The sequence below is a fragment of the Oryx dammah genome, unplaced genomic scaffold, assembly GCF_014754425.2.
Source record: "Oryx dammah isolate SB20612 unplaced genomic scaffold, SCBI_Odam_1.1 HiC_scaffold_3, whole genome shotgun sequence".
Lineage (NCBI taxonomy): Eukaryota > Metazoa > Chordata > Mammalia > Artiodactyla > Bovidae > Oryx > Oryx dammah.
In genome coordinates, this window is record NW_024070187.1 from 68,981,589 (window position 1) to 68,992,774 (window position 11,186).

Sequence of the window (11,186 nt, forward strand, 5' to 3'; positions counted from 1 at the left end):
ACTTTCCTATCATGCCCAACAATGTACTTAGCTTTTCTTTTACTCAAACAGAGGAAACATTATAACTATAGCTGCACCTTTTAAAATAAAATTTTGCCAGCTTTTCTTTGACATGAGGAATTTAAGGGGAAGGGTGGGCAGATACCATGATAAAGTTTGAAAACCAATCTTTAAGCACTCCTTAAGTTTAAAAGAATGTATTAAGGTTCAAATAGTCAAACAAAAAAATGGCAGGCTCTGACATGTAAACATTTCTGTGATATATGTTAAAAAGATTTACTATCCCATAGTATTTAGCTATATGTCTTAATTATGCTAGTGATGACACTTAAAATACTAAGTAACTGTTAGTACAGTGATATTTTATTGTCTTCTCATGGCACTATGACAGATAATGCAGTGTTTTTATACTAAGTCACCAGAATATAAACTAACAGGTGCTAAAGAAATCAAAGCATTACATAAGCACACCCAAACAACAATATGGCTGGTCATACCATGTTTTGAGAAGTGCAAGGATTTTACTGACAGTCTTATATGAGAAGTCCTACTATTTCACTAAAAGTTATTCACTGCACATCCCACTCACCCTAAGCCAAAAATAAAATATGAAGTGTGTTCCAGGCAATTTCAAACTTACTGCCCCTTTGTATTTTACTAAAAAGGTAAAGTGGAGAGATGTCTGACAAGCATGAAGTTTGACCTAGGATTTGAACAGAGATCTAAAATGAAAAGGCATAAATTCTTCAACTTGTACAAAACTCTGAACTTCTTCAGACAAACATTACAAAACTTCCTGCTTCCGGACAGCTCATTATTTGGTTCAAGTCTTCACATTCCTTTATTAGTCATGACCTTTCATAAAGTGCTCCTTCCTTATTGTTTGAATAATATCAGACTTTTAAAATGTTGCCAACGGAACTTACAGGAATCCTTATCAAGTGAAGAAGCCATCCCAGAGTTCGTGCCCCAAGGAAGGACTTAAAATTACAGAGAACCCTGAGTAACCTGAGCAGTTTGTGCCCATCACGTAGCTTTTTAATTATGTGTAAACATATATCATTCTGCATCTTAAATACATATGTTCATCCATACATTTTTTTATCATATACAATTACAGGAACTTGCATTAGTTCCGCACAAACTGACTCTGCAAGAAACTGGGAAGACTTGTGGGTATGAGTAAAAGAGACACAACGACAGGGAACCACTCATTACCGATCGTCGCTAGGGTTTCACCCGGCCCAGATCCGGCCTCTGAGCCATATGTCACTAGGCTCAAAGGCACAAACGAGGAAAGAGAACCACAGGGTAAATGGATGAGAAAACTCGGGGAGGCACCTGAGAAATACGTGTATTTCCACCCCGAAGCTGAAGGGGTGGCCAGAAGGGCAGACCCCAAAGAACAACCTTCCTCCTGGGATCCTTCAGAGCGCCCAGGCCCGTGGGGCCTGCTAACAGGAGTGGGGGGTGGGGGGCGTAGGGCAGCGTTTGTCCCCACTCAGGAGACAGAAACAAATGAAAATAAAGCAAGTTCTCACTTCCTGGTCGCCTACTCTTCCCGAAGGCCTCAGACACCCGACGGACATCGGGGAGAGAAGGCCCCCGCGGAACAAGGGGCCCACCCCAGCCCTGCACCTCCCGTCCTCGCCCTAGCCCTCCACCGGGCCTTACACGGTGACGTGACCGGAGCCGCGGACCACCACCGGGTCCGGCGAGTACTTGAGCAGCTGCTCTTCCAGGGCCCGCTCCTCGTCCTCCTCCTCCTCATAGATCTCGTCGAAATCCGCCATCCTGAGATTCCGAGACCCCCGGACCGAAAGGGCCTGTCCAGAGGCTGAGGCCGAGATACGGGCTGGCGAGGCGGCGAAGGCTGAGGGGCGTCGCTGCCGCGGGCTCCGAGGCCGCGGAGTTCGTTCTGTGCAGTCTCGGCTTCGGCTACAGAGGAGATGGGGTCCTGGCCGTCGGCGCCGCCGCCGCCATTACCGTCAGCAATAACAACAACACAATGTCAACATCCGCCCAAGGGCCGACACCTCCACCAGCACTGCCGCGACCGCCGCAGCAGCAACTCAGGCAACCACAGCAACAGCCAGAGCCTCCCGCAGCGGGAGCACCCGGCTACGACATCGCGAGACTTCCCGGGAGTGCAGGCGGGCGGGTGAGCGGGTGCGTGGGCGCGAGAGCGCGCGGGCAGGCGGGCGGGAGCGCGCACGTGAGGCCTCGCGCGCTTCCCCAGGTCGCCTTCCTCGTCTTCCACCCGCCGTCTACTCCTGGAGCGCGCTTCCGCTGGCGCGGCCCCGCCCTCCAGGAGAAGAGTCGCTGACGCTTAAGGAGAATGTCTCTGGAAACTGGTGGCTTTGACCCCGACCCAAAGAACAGAGCTCTGAGTGTCCAGTGGGGCACTTGGTTCCCCAGAGTAATCTCTAACCAAAACAACTAACAATAAAAGCCCTAGTTTGGAATAGAGAATTTACTGTGCATGTGGTTGCCGGTTTATCCAATAATCGAATCTCACTTTTCGTCAGTTTTTTTAGTCTGTGATGAGAACCAGAGTCTGTAGTTTTCCAGTTTGAGGAACCCAACAGACACAGCTCAAATATGTTTGCCCACTGTAATACAGGATTTTTCAAAATATGTCCAAGTTCAAACGTCTTGTCCCATCGTCCCCTTAAATATAGATGAGGCCAGTGGTGCTGATATTTTTTTTTTCTTATGAGAAAATTCATTGTAGTCAGGCCATGACACAAAATTAACAAACTCTGGATTCCAGATTAGAAGATGCAATTGCCTCCCTAACTTCTTCACAAGCCATAACCTCATTTCTCCTTTAAGAATTTAGGGAATCCCTTTCCCTTCCTTCCAGCTCTTCCCAGGAAAGGAAAGGTGAAGGGAGGAGAGCGGAGGCAGAATTTAGTGGATTCCTCTCACCGGCCTAGATCATTACGAAAGGCCCAAGGTTCACTCTGGGTATTTGGTTGTATTCATAGTCAAGAACCTGCCCAGGCAAACAAATAGTTCAGGGGCAGGAGCGGGCTCCTGAAAGAGTCCAGGATAAGGAATATATACTGACAGCAGGACCTGGTGCTGGTCAGAATATTCTCCCAAGTGCAGTGTTCACTTCCTACCAGTTTAGATGATTCATTGTTGAGTTGAGAGTGCAAAGGCGGGCAATCAGGGCAAGTGAGAAATGCCAAAGAACCTCCTACTAGTAATGGCTGGAAAAAAACGAACATAGTTAGCCAAGAAAAGATTAAAGAAAAACATAGTAGATCGAATCAAACTTGCTATGTTGTCTCTCCTGAGGACATTTATTCGTTCAAGAGAGGTACTGAGCACCAACCATGGGGCCGGCACCGTGGGGGGGGGTGTGTGTGTGTGTATGATGAGGTATAGTTTCTGCCTTCTAGTGGCTTATTTATCACTAAGGTAAGCAATCATAGCCCTGCTGAGTGCTCCCAGAGGAGTATAGAGAGGGTGGTAATAGAGCACACAGGAGGGAGCTTGGTTTGGTGACTGACTTCCCTGATGGTTCAGACGCTAAAAGCATCTGCCTATAATGCAGGGGACCCGGGTTCTATCCCTGGGTTGGGAAGATCCCCTGGAGAAGTAAATGGCATCCCACTCCAGTACTCTTGCCTGGAAAATCCCATGGACAGAGGAGCCTGGTAGGCTTCAGTCTATAGAGTCACAAAGAGTCAGACATGACTGAGTGACTTCACTGACTGCGTGACTTTGAATTCAGCTCTATCACTTACAATGTGACTCTGGACCAGTCATTTAATGTCTCTGCTCCTCGAGTGTGTAAAATGAGGATAATAATAGTACTACCCCACTGGGCTGCTCTGCAGATTAAACAAGTCACTACATGTGAAATGCTTAGAAGAAAACCTCGCACATAGTAAATACTGGGTGGCAAGAGGGTATCTCTATGGTCCCATCCAACGAGTTAACTGTCTGAGGATCAGCTCAGTTTTTTTGCATTATGTAATGCGTTACTGTTTATGAAGCACATACATCATTTAACATTCCCCCAAAACTGTGTGAGGTAACCAAGGTTGTAACTTACTCCTTAGCTTCAGAGATGCTACATGACTGCCTTATAGGCAGATAACTATATGAGTCAAACTCAGGGCTACAATTTAGTGCACTGGGTAGGCCAAGCTCCTGAATTTCCTTCTTGGCAGGAACTAGAAGGCCAAGTGGCTGCACTCAGTTAAAGGAATGATAGCAAATGGGAGAGTGAGCAAAGGGAACCTGAGGAAGAAGGGTCAGTATGTTCCACACATGGCCCACACCCTGTGTACTGTGACTGATAATTCACCTTTCTGTAGAAATAGTGGGCAAGATAAGGAGCTGATGCGCCAAAATATCTAAATCATCACATAGCTGACAACTTCCCAAGGGCTGCTGCTGCTGCGAAGTCACTTCAGTTGTGTCTGACTCTGTGCAGTCCCAGAGATGGCAGCCCACCAGGCAAGATTCTCCAGGCAAGAACACTGGAGTGGGTTGCCATTTCCTTCTCCAATGCATGAAAGTGAAAAGTGAAAGTGAAGCCACTCAGTTGTGTACAACTCTTAGCGACCTCATGGACAGCAGCCTACCAGGCACCTCTGTCCGTGGGATTTTCCAGGCAAGAGTACTAGAGTGGGTTGCCACTGGCTTCTCCATTCCCAAGGGCAGGGGAAGTCATACACAGCACTTTTGCAGAGCTCCAGCTTCAAAGAGGGGCTCAATAAATGTTATCTGAATTGAGATACATTGTTACTGGTGCTATTTCCAGAACATCATGAGTTCATTAGGCTTCCCAGGACTGTGAGAACCTCACCCTTATCTCAACAGTGGTTCTGTGTAGGAGAAATGTTCTTTATTCTAAGATCTATGCAGCAGAGAGACCTTTGTAACTCCCACTACCTCAGTGTAAGGTGGGACTACCTTATTTTTGCTCTTCCTATTTTGCGCTTCTTTGTCCTATTCTGAAAAACCTGTCAGAGACAGCAAAAGGATATAGGGCCTGGGAACAATGCCAAGAGGGTGAGGGAAGATGAGTCAAACATTTCCCTGATGATGTTGACATCATAATCTCAAATTCCACAGCCAGCCTTCCAGGGTCCAACTTCCTGTCACGTGCCTTCCCCAGTCTCTTCCTGGGGACAAATCTCCCTTCTCAGTGTATTTTCCCTCACTGTTTATGTGCTCTCCTGCTCTCTGAAGTATGGACTCCTGGACTCCTTTCCATTTGAGTTCCTCTTTCCATCCCTGCTTCACACACTTTCACACTTACCTTCACACCAAATGGTTCAAAGCCAAACAGGATAATTCCTTGGGGGGTCTCATGAGGCAACAAATCTGCAGTTGCTTTTAAGGCAAATATTCCTAGATTTGAAAACTTCCAAATTTTCGCATTACCTTGTTGAGTGGTCTTGGGTGGTTTCACATTTCTTTCTTTTTAAAAAAATTTATTGAGTTTTGGTTGTGCAGGTCTTCATTGCTGCACGTGGGTTTTCTCTAGTTACAGAGAGTGGGGGCTACTCTTCATTGTGGTGCATGGGCTTCTCACTGAAGTGGCTTTTCTTGTTGTGGAGCACAGGCCCTAGATGCATGGGCTTCAGTAGTTGCAACATGCCGGCTCAGTACTTGCACCTCTTAGACTCTAGAGTGTGGGCTTAGTTGCTCTGCAACATGTGGAATCTTCCCAGACCAGGGATTGAACCTGTGTCCCCTGCATTGGCAGGCAGATTCTTATCCACTGCACCACCAGGGAAATCCTCACAATATCTGGACTTTTCATAGAACTATTGGGAAGAGGGGGACCTCTTTTTCTATGATCTACTAGGAACCATGTCATTCTTATGGTAGAAATAGTCTAAGAATGATGCCAGCGCTCAGGAAAGCAGAACCGAGGGATGACGCAAACATGACTTTTCCTAATGACAATGTCCTGAGTCCCCTGAGTTCAGCTACACTTAAAATTTCCCAGGTTTGTAGGAGAGGATAATGGATTTAGTTTGTGAACTAAGAGACACCCAGTGGAGATGTCCAGTAGAACATAGATGGATAGACAGAGATATTAGATAGATGGATAGATGTATATGTAGATAAATGAAGAGACAGATAAAACAGAGAGAGGAAAGGGGAAAGAATGAGTTGAGGGAGAGGCTCAAAAGATAAATCTTGGTAGAAAATAAATATATGGGATCCATCAACTCATAGATGGTAAAGTTAGCCATAGTAGTAACCTTGATGGCTCAGAAGCCAAGAGGTGAGGTGGCTGGGAGAGAGTGAAGATAAGAGGATGTAGGATGAAGGAATTTCAGTGAGCAGAAATGGGGAGAGGAGGCAGAACTGACAAAGGAAATTGAGAGAGCCTAACCAAAGTGGTAAAAGGCAACTCGGAGAGAGTGTGGTGTTTCAAGTAAAGAAAGAGTAAAGTCAAAGAAGAAAGTAGCAACTTTTGTGTGAGACATTGCAGAAATAAGGTAAGCCAGCAACCAGTGTCAACTGTATTAAAGAGAACAGAAAATCCTAAGAAAGGGCTCAATTTCTGTAAGTAGCATTTTGACAGACAGAGCCAACACAAAACCCCTTGGTTACATATAACTGTTTAAAACAAACAAACAAACAAACAAAAAACAGTAATAAAGGGAAGCATAACTCTCTACTCCTTAAGTGTGGACCATACACAGTGACTTCCTTCCAAAGGAAAGGACGGGAAGACTAACTCTACGGCAGTGACAGTGACAGTTCAGTTCAGTTCAGTTCAGTCGCTCAGTCGTGTCCGACTCTTTGTGACCCCGTGAATCGCAGCACGCCAGGCCTCCCTGTCAATCACCAACACCCGGAGTTCACTCAGACTCGCGTCCATCGAGTCAGTGATGCCATCCAGCCATCTCATCCTCAGTCGTCCCCTTCTCCTCCTGCCCCCAATCCCTCGCAGCATCAAAGTCTTCTCCAATGAGTCAACTCTTCGCATGAGGTGGCCAAAGTACTGGAGTATCAGCTTTAGCATCATTCCTACCAAAGAAATCCCAGGGTTGATCTCCTTCAGAATGGACTGGTTGGATCTCCTTACAGTCCAAGGGACTCTCAAGAGTCTTCTCCAACACCACAGTTCAAAAGCATCAATTCTTTGGCACTCAGCTTCCTTCACAGTCCAACTCTCACATCCATACATGACCACTGGAAAAACCATAGCCTTGACTAGACAGACCTTAGTTGGCAAAGCAATGTCTCTGCTTTTGAATATACTATCTAGGTTGCTCATAACTTTTCTTCCAAGGAGTAAGCGTCTTTTAATTTCATGGCTGCAATCACCATCTGCAGTGACACTGACAAACACTGTTTAAACCAGCGACTCAAGGTAAACATCATGTTGACCATAAATCACTTTGATAGTATGTGCCTTTTTATGATATGATGAAAATAGCACTGAACCTTTCCGATCTTTCTCCCCAAAATCCATAGCCCCATCCTAATCAAAGAAAAACACTAGACAAATTCCAATAGCGAGGCATCCTATGAAATACCCGAACAGTACTCCTGAGACTGCCAAGATCATCAAAAACAAGGAAAGTTTGAGAAACTGTCACAGCCAAGGGGAGTCTATGGAGACATGACAAATAAATGTAATATGGCATCCTGGATGGGGTTCTGGGACAGGAAAAGGAAATTAGGTAAAAACTAGGAAGATCTGAATAAACTATAAACTTTAGTTAATAATAATGTATCAATGTTGCTTCATAATTTTAGCAAACATACTGTAAGATGTTAATAATAAAGAAAAACTGCATGCAGGAGTATAGGGAACACTTTGTATTATATTCTCAATTTCCCTTATAGTCTAAAAGAGCTCTTAAAAAATAAAGCCTAATTTTTAAAAGTTAGTAGTACAGCAAATACTGAAATCAAAGGATCGGAGAAACTGTTTAGTGTCAGAAGCAAAGATGAAGCTTAAAGCTTGAGTAACAGACTCATAAAATACACTATGGGGCTAGGAGGGGAAGGGATGGGGGAATTACTGGACCAGAAATAGGTCCAGCTGCTAAAGGTAGGAGTTTTAACATGCTGTGGATAGGAGACTTGACCCTGCGAAGGATCAAAGCAGGATGATGACATCCAACCAGGAAAGGCTGCAGGAGAGAGAGACCAGAAAAACTCTGTCCATGGGACAAAGAAGCAATGCAGAAGATTTTTCTACTGGAATTCTGGGTTGGGGAAATAAAGATCTTTGGTGAAAAATCAAAGCCTCAGGCTGCACTCTGCTTTACTGCTATGTCTAAATTTACACCACACTTGTATTATAGGAATGGCCACCCTAAGAAATTAGCTAAAGGAGGAATCATACTTAGCATATGAACTCCGAAAAAGGCAAATGGAATGGGATCTAGAATATAGTGCCTGCTGCTGCTGCTAAGTCACTTCAGTCATGTCCAACTCTGTGCAGCCCCAGAGACGGCAGCGCACTAGGCTTCCCCGTCCCTGGGATTCTCCAAGCAAAAACACTGGAGTGGGTTGCCACGTCCTTCTCCAATGCAGGAAAGTGAAAAGTGAAAGTGAAGTCACTCAGTCGTGTCCGACTCCTAGCGACACCATAGACTGCAGCCTACCAGGCTCCTCTGTCCATGGGATTTGCCAGGCAAGAGTACTGGAGTGGGTTGCCATTGCCTTCTCCGAGAATACAGTGCCCAGATGCTGATAATTACACAGAAGATGTTAGCTATTTTTCTTCTTATTACTCTGTCTCTATTACTATATAACAAGAGTGATAGGAAAAATAATATCCATAATAACGTTTGATTTTGTATGTTCTTCAGCCTAATTTATTTAGATATTTGGATAGGATAGATGTTGTATTAGGGAACATGGCCTTAGGACAAAAAATATTTGGTGTCAGCCATGAGTACTCAGGTAAGAAGAATTTTAGGGACTTCCCTGGTGGTCCGGTGGCTAAGACTCAGATCTCTCAAAGCTGGGGCCCAGGCTTCAATCTCTGCTCAGGGAAAACTAGATCCTGCATGCCTAAACTAAACATGCTGCAACTAAAGATCCCACAGGTCAAGACAAAGATTAAAGATCCTGCAACTAAGATCCTGCACAGTCAAATAAATAAATACTTTAAAACAAAAACTTTTTTAAAAAAGAATTTTTCATTGCATCAGGAGAGTTTTGAATTATCTGGAGAAATTCAAATTTCTTGGTTCTCCAGGAAACCAAACAAAATGTCTTCACTCAAAGACATAATTCCAAAAAAGAAATTAATTCTTTCAACCCACATTGATCATTGTAAAAAAAAATTTTTTTTAACATAAAATTGGCACATTGTGTCCCAATTCCTCAAGTTTGTGGTGCTCAGAGTATAACTAATGAAAAATAGTGCTGCACTCCAGCACCTAGGGAAAAGTCATGTGTAATACAAGCATTATTGAGGAAGGGGGAAAGAAGGTGATATAAACCAGACTAGGAGCTTCCTAAGGGCAGAATCTACTCTATTTGGGAAAAGAAACAGATGCTTATATAGCATACATAGTATCCCAGACACTGTTCTGAGCACTTTGCATATATCAACCCATTTAGCCTCACAAACATCCCATTAACACAGGTACCATTTTCATTCCTATTTTACACATATATATGCAGACTAAAGCAAAAGGAAATTAAAGTATCTTGGCCCAAAGTCACACAGCTAGGAAATGGTAGAACCAGGATTTGAGCCTAAACAGCATGTTTTCTCACCCCATGATCTTACCAGTAAGCTCTCCCATCTTAAAAACCAGCAGAGAAATATTCAGATCACTTTCATTTACCCAACACCTACAACAGTGTGTAGTATACAGTGAGTGCTTTATAAATATTAGGGACTACACAAGGAACTCGTTCTCATTTTTTCTTTGATCCTTTCACACTGTATATACATATTTAGTTCAATGTCTGGTCTCCAAATATTTTTATAACAAATCTATAAAATCCATATGGATTCTCCTAGATTCAGTTCAGTCGCTCAGTCGTGTCTGACTCTTTGTGATTCCATGGACTGCAGCATGCCAGGCCTCCCTGTCCATCACCAATTCCTGGAGATTACTCAAACTCATGTCCATTGAGTCAGTGATGCCATCCAACCATCTCATCCTCTGTTGTCCCCTTCTTCTCCCAACTTCAATCTTCCCCAGCATCAGGGTCCTTCCCAATGAGTCAGTTCTTTGCATCAGATGGCCAAAGTATTGGAGTTTCAGCTTTAGCATCATTCCTTCCAAAGAACACCCAGGACCGATCTCCTTTAGGATGGACTGGTTGGATCTCCTTGCAGTCCAAGGGACTCTCAAGAGTCTTCTGCAACACCACAGTTCAAAAGCATCAATTCCTCGGCACTCAGCTTTCTTTATAGTCCAACTCTCACATCAATACATGACTACTGGAAAAACCATAGCCTTAACTAGATGGACTTTTTCTGGCAAAGTAATGTCTCTGCTTTTTAATATGTTGTCTAGGTTGGTCATAGCTTTTCTTCCAAGGAGTAAGCGTCTTTTTAATTTCATGGCTGCAGTCACCATCTGCAGTGATTTTGGAGCCCCCCAAAATAAATTCTGACATTGTTTCCACTGTTTCTCCATCTATTTGCCATGAAGTAATGGGACTGGATGCAGTGATCTTTGTTTTGAATGTTGAGCTTTAAGCCAACTTTAAGCCAATCTCCTAGATTACACTAGAATAATTATCTATAGCTGCTCACCTGATTTAAACCAATGCTATAAGTATGACATGTAAGTTGTACTGGGTTTTCCTTATTGCCATCTTTTAAATCCACAAAGGTCTAGAGTCTATTCCTAAAATCATAGGCTCATAAAACCAGAATGAAGTCCAGAAGTCATCTTGTGCACACTAACCTCCAAAACCATGCTTCAGCCTAAATCATGTGGTGTGTCCTGCTCTACTGAACATCTTTGATAGTTATATTAAATATCTGTAATGTACTGCATGTATGCAAAAATGCTGTATTACATTTTCCACAGTTCTTAAAGACTGGATTTTTTATGGTCTGGGACTATGTCTTGGCTTTATTTTTTTATTCCAAGCCCTTTGTTATTGCCTGGAATTCAAGAGTCATTCACTATATCTTCCTCTATTAATTCTCTTTGCAATCTCTGGAGAGATAGAAATCAAGTTAGTTTTTCTTCTATGTAACAGTCCTT

The 11,186-nt window shown here is 43.8% G+C and overlaps 1 protein-coding gene across 2 annotated transcripts in view; it reads right to left on the reverse strand.

Annotated features, from left to right (window-relative positions):
• Positions 1-2,139, reverse strand: part of CHIC2 (cysteine rich hydrophobic domain 2) — a 60,087-nt gene extending 57,948 nt beyond the window's left edge. The window contains exon 1 of one of the 2 annotated variants that reach the window (XM_040238224.1): positions 1,675-2,139. In XM_040238224.1, the coding sequence (XP_040094158.1) occupies positions 1,675-1,793 (119 nt within the window). In that variant the 5' untranslated portion in view covers positions 1,794-2,139. The remainder of the gene's footprint in view (positions 1-1,674) is intronic. The other variant, XM_040238225.1, reaches the window with a different exon arrangement.
• Positions 2,140-11,186: the final 9,047 nt, after the last annotated feature.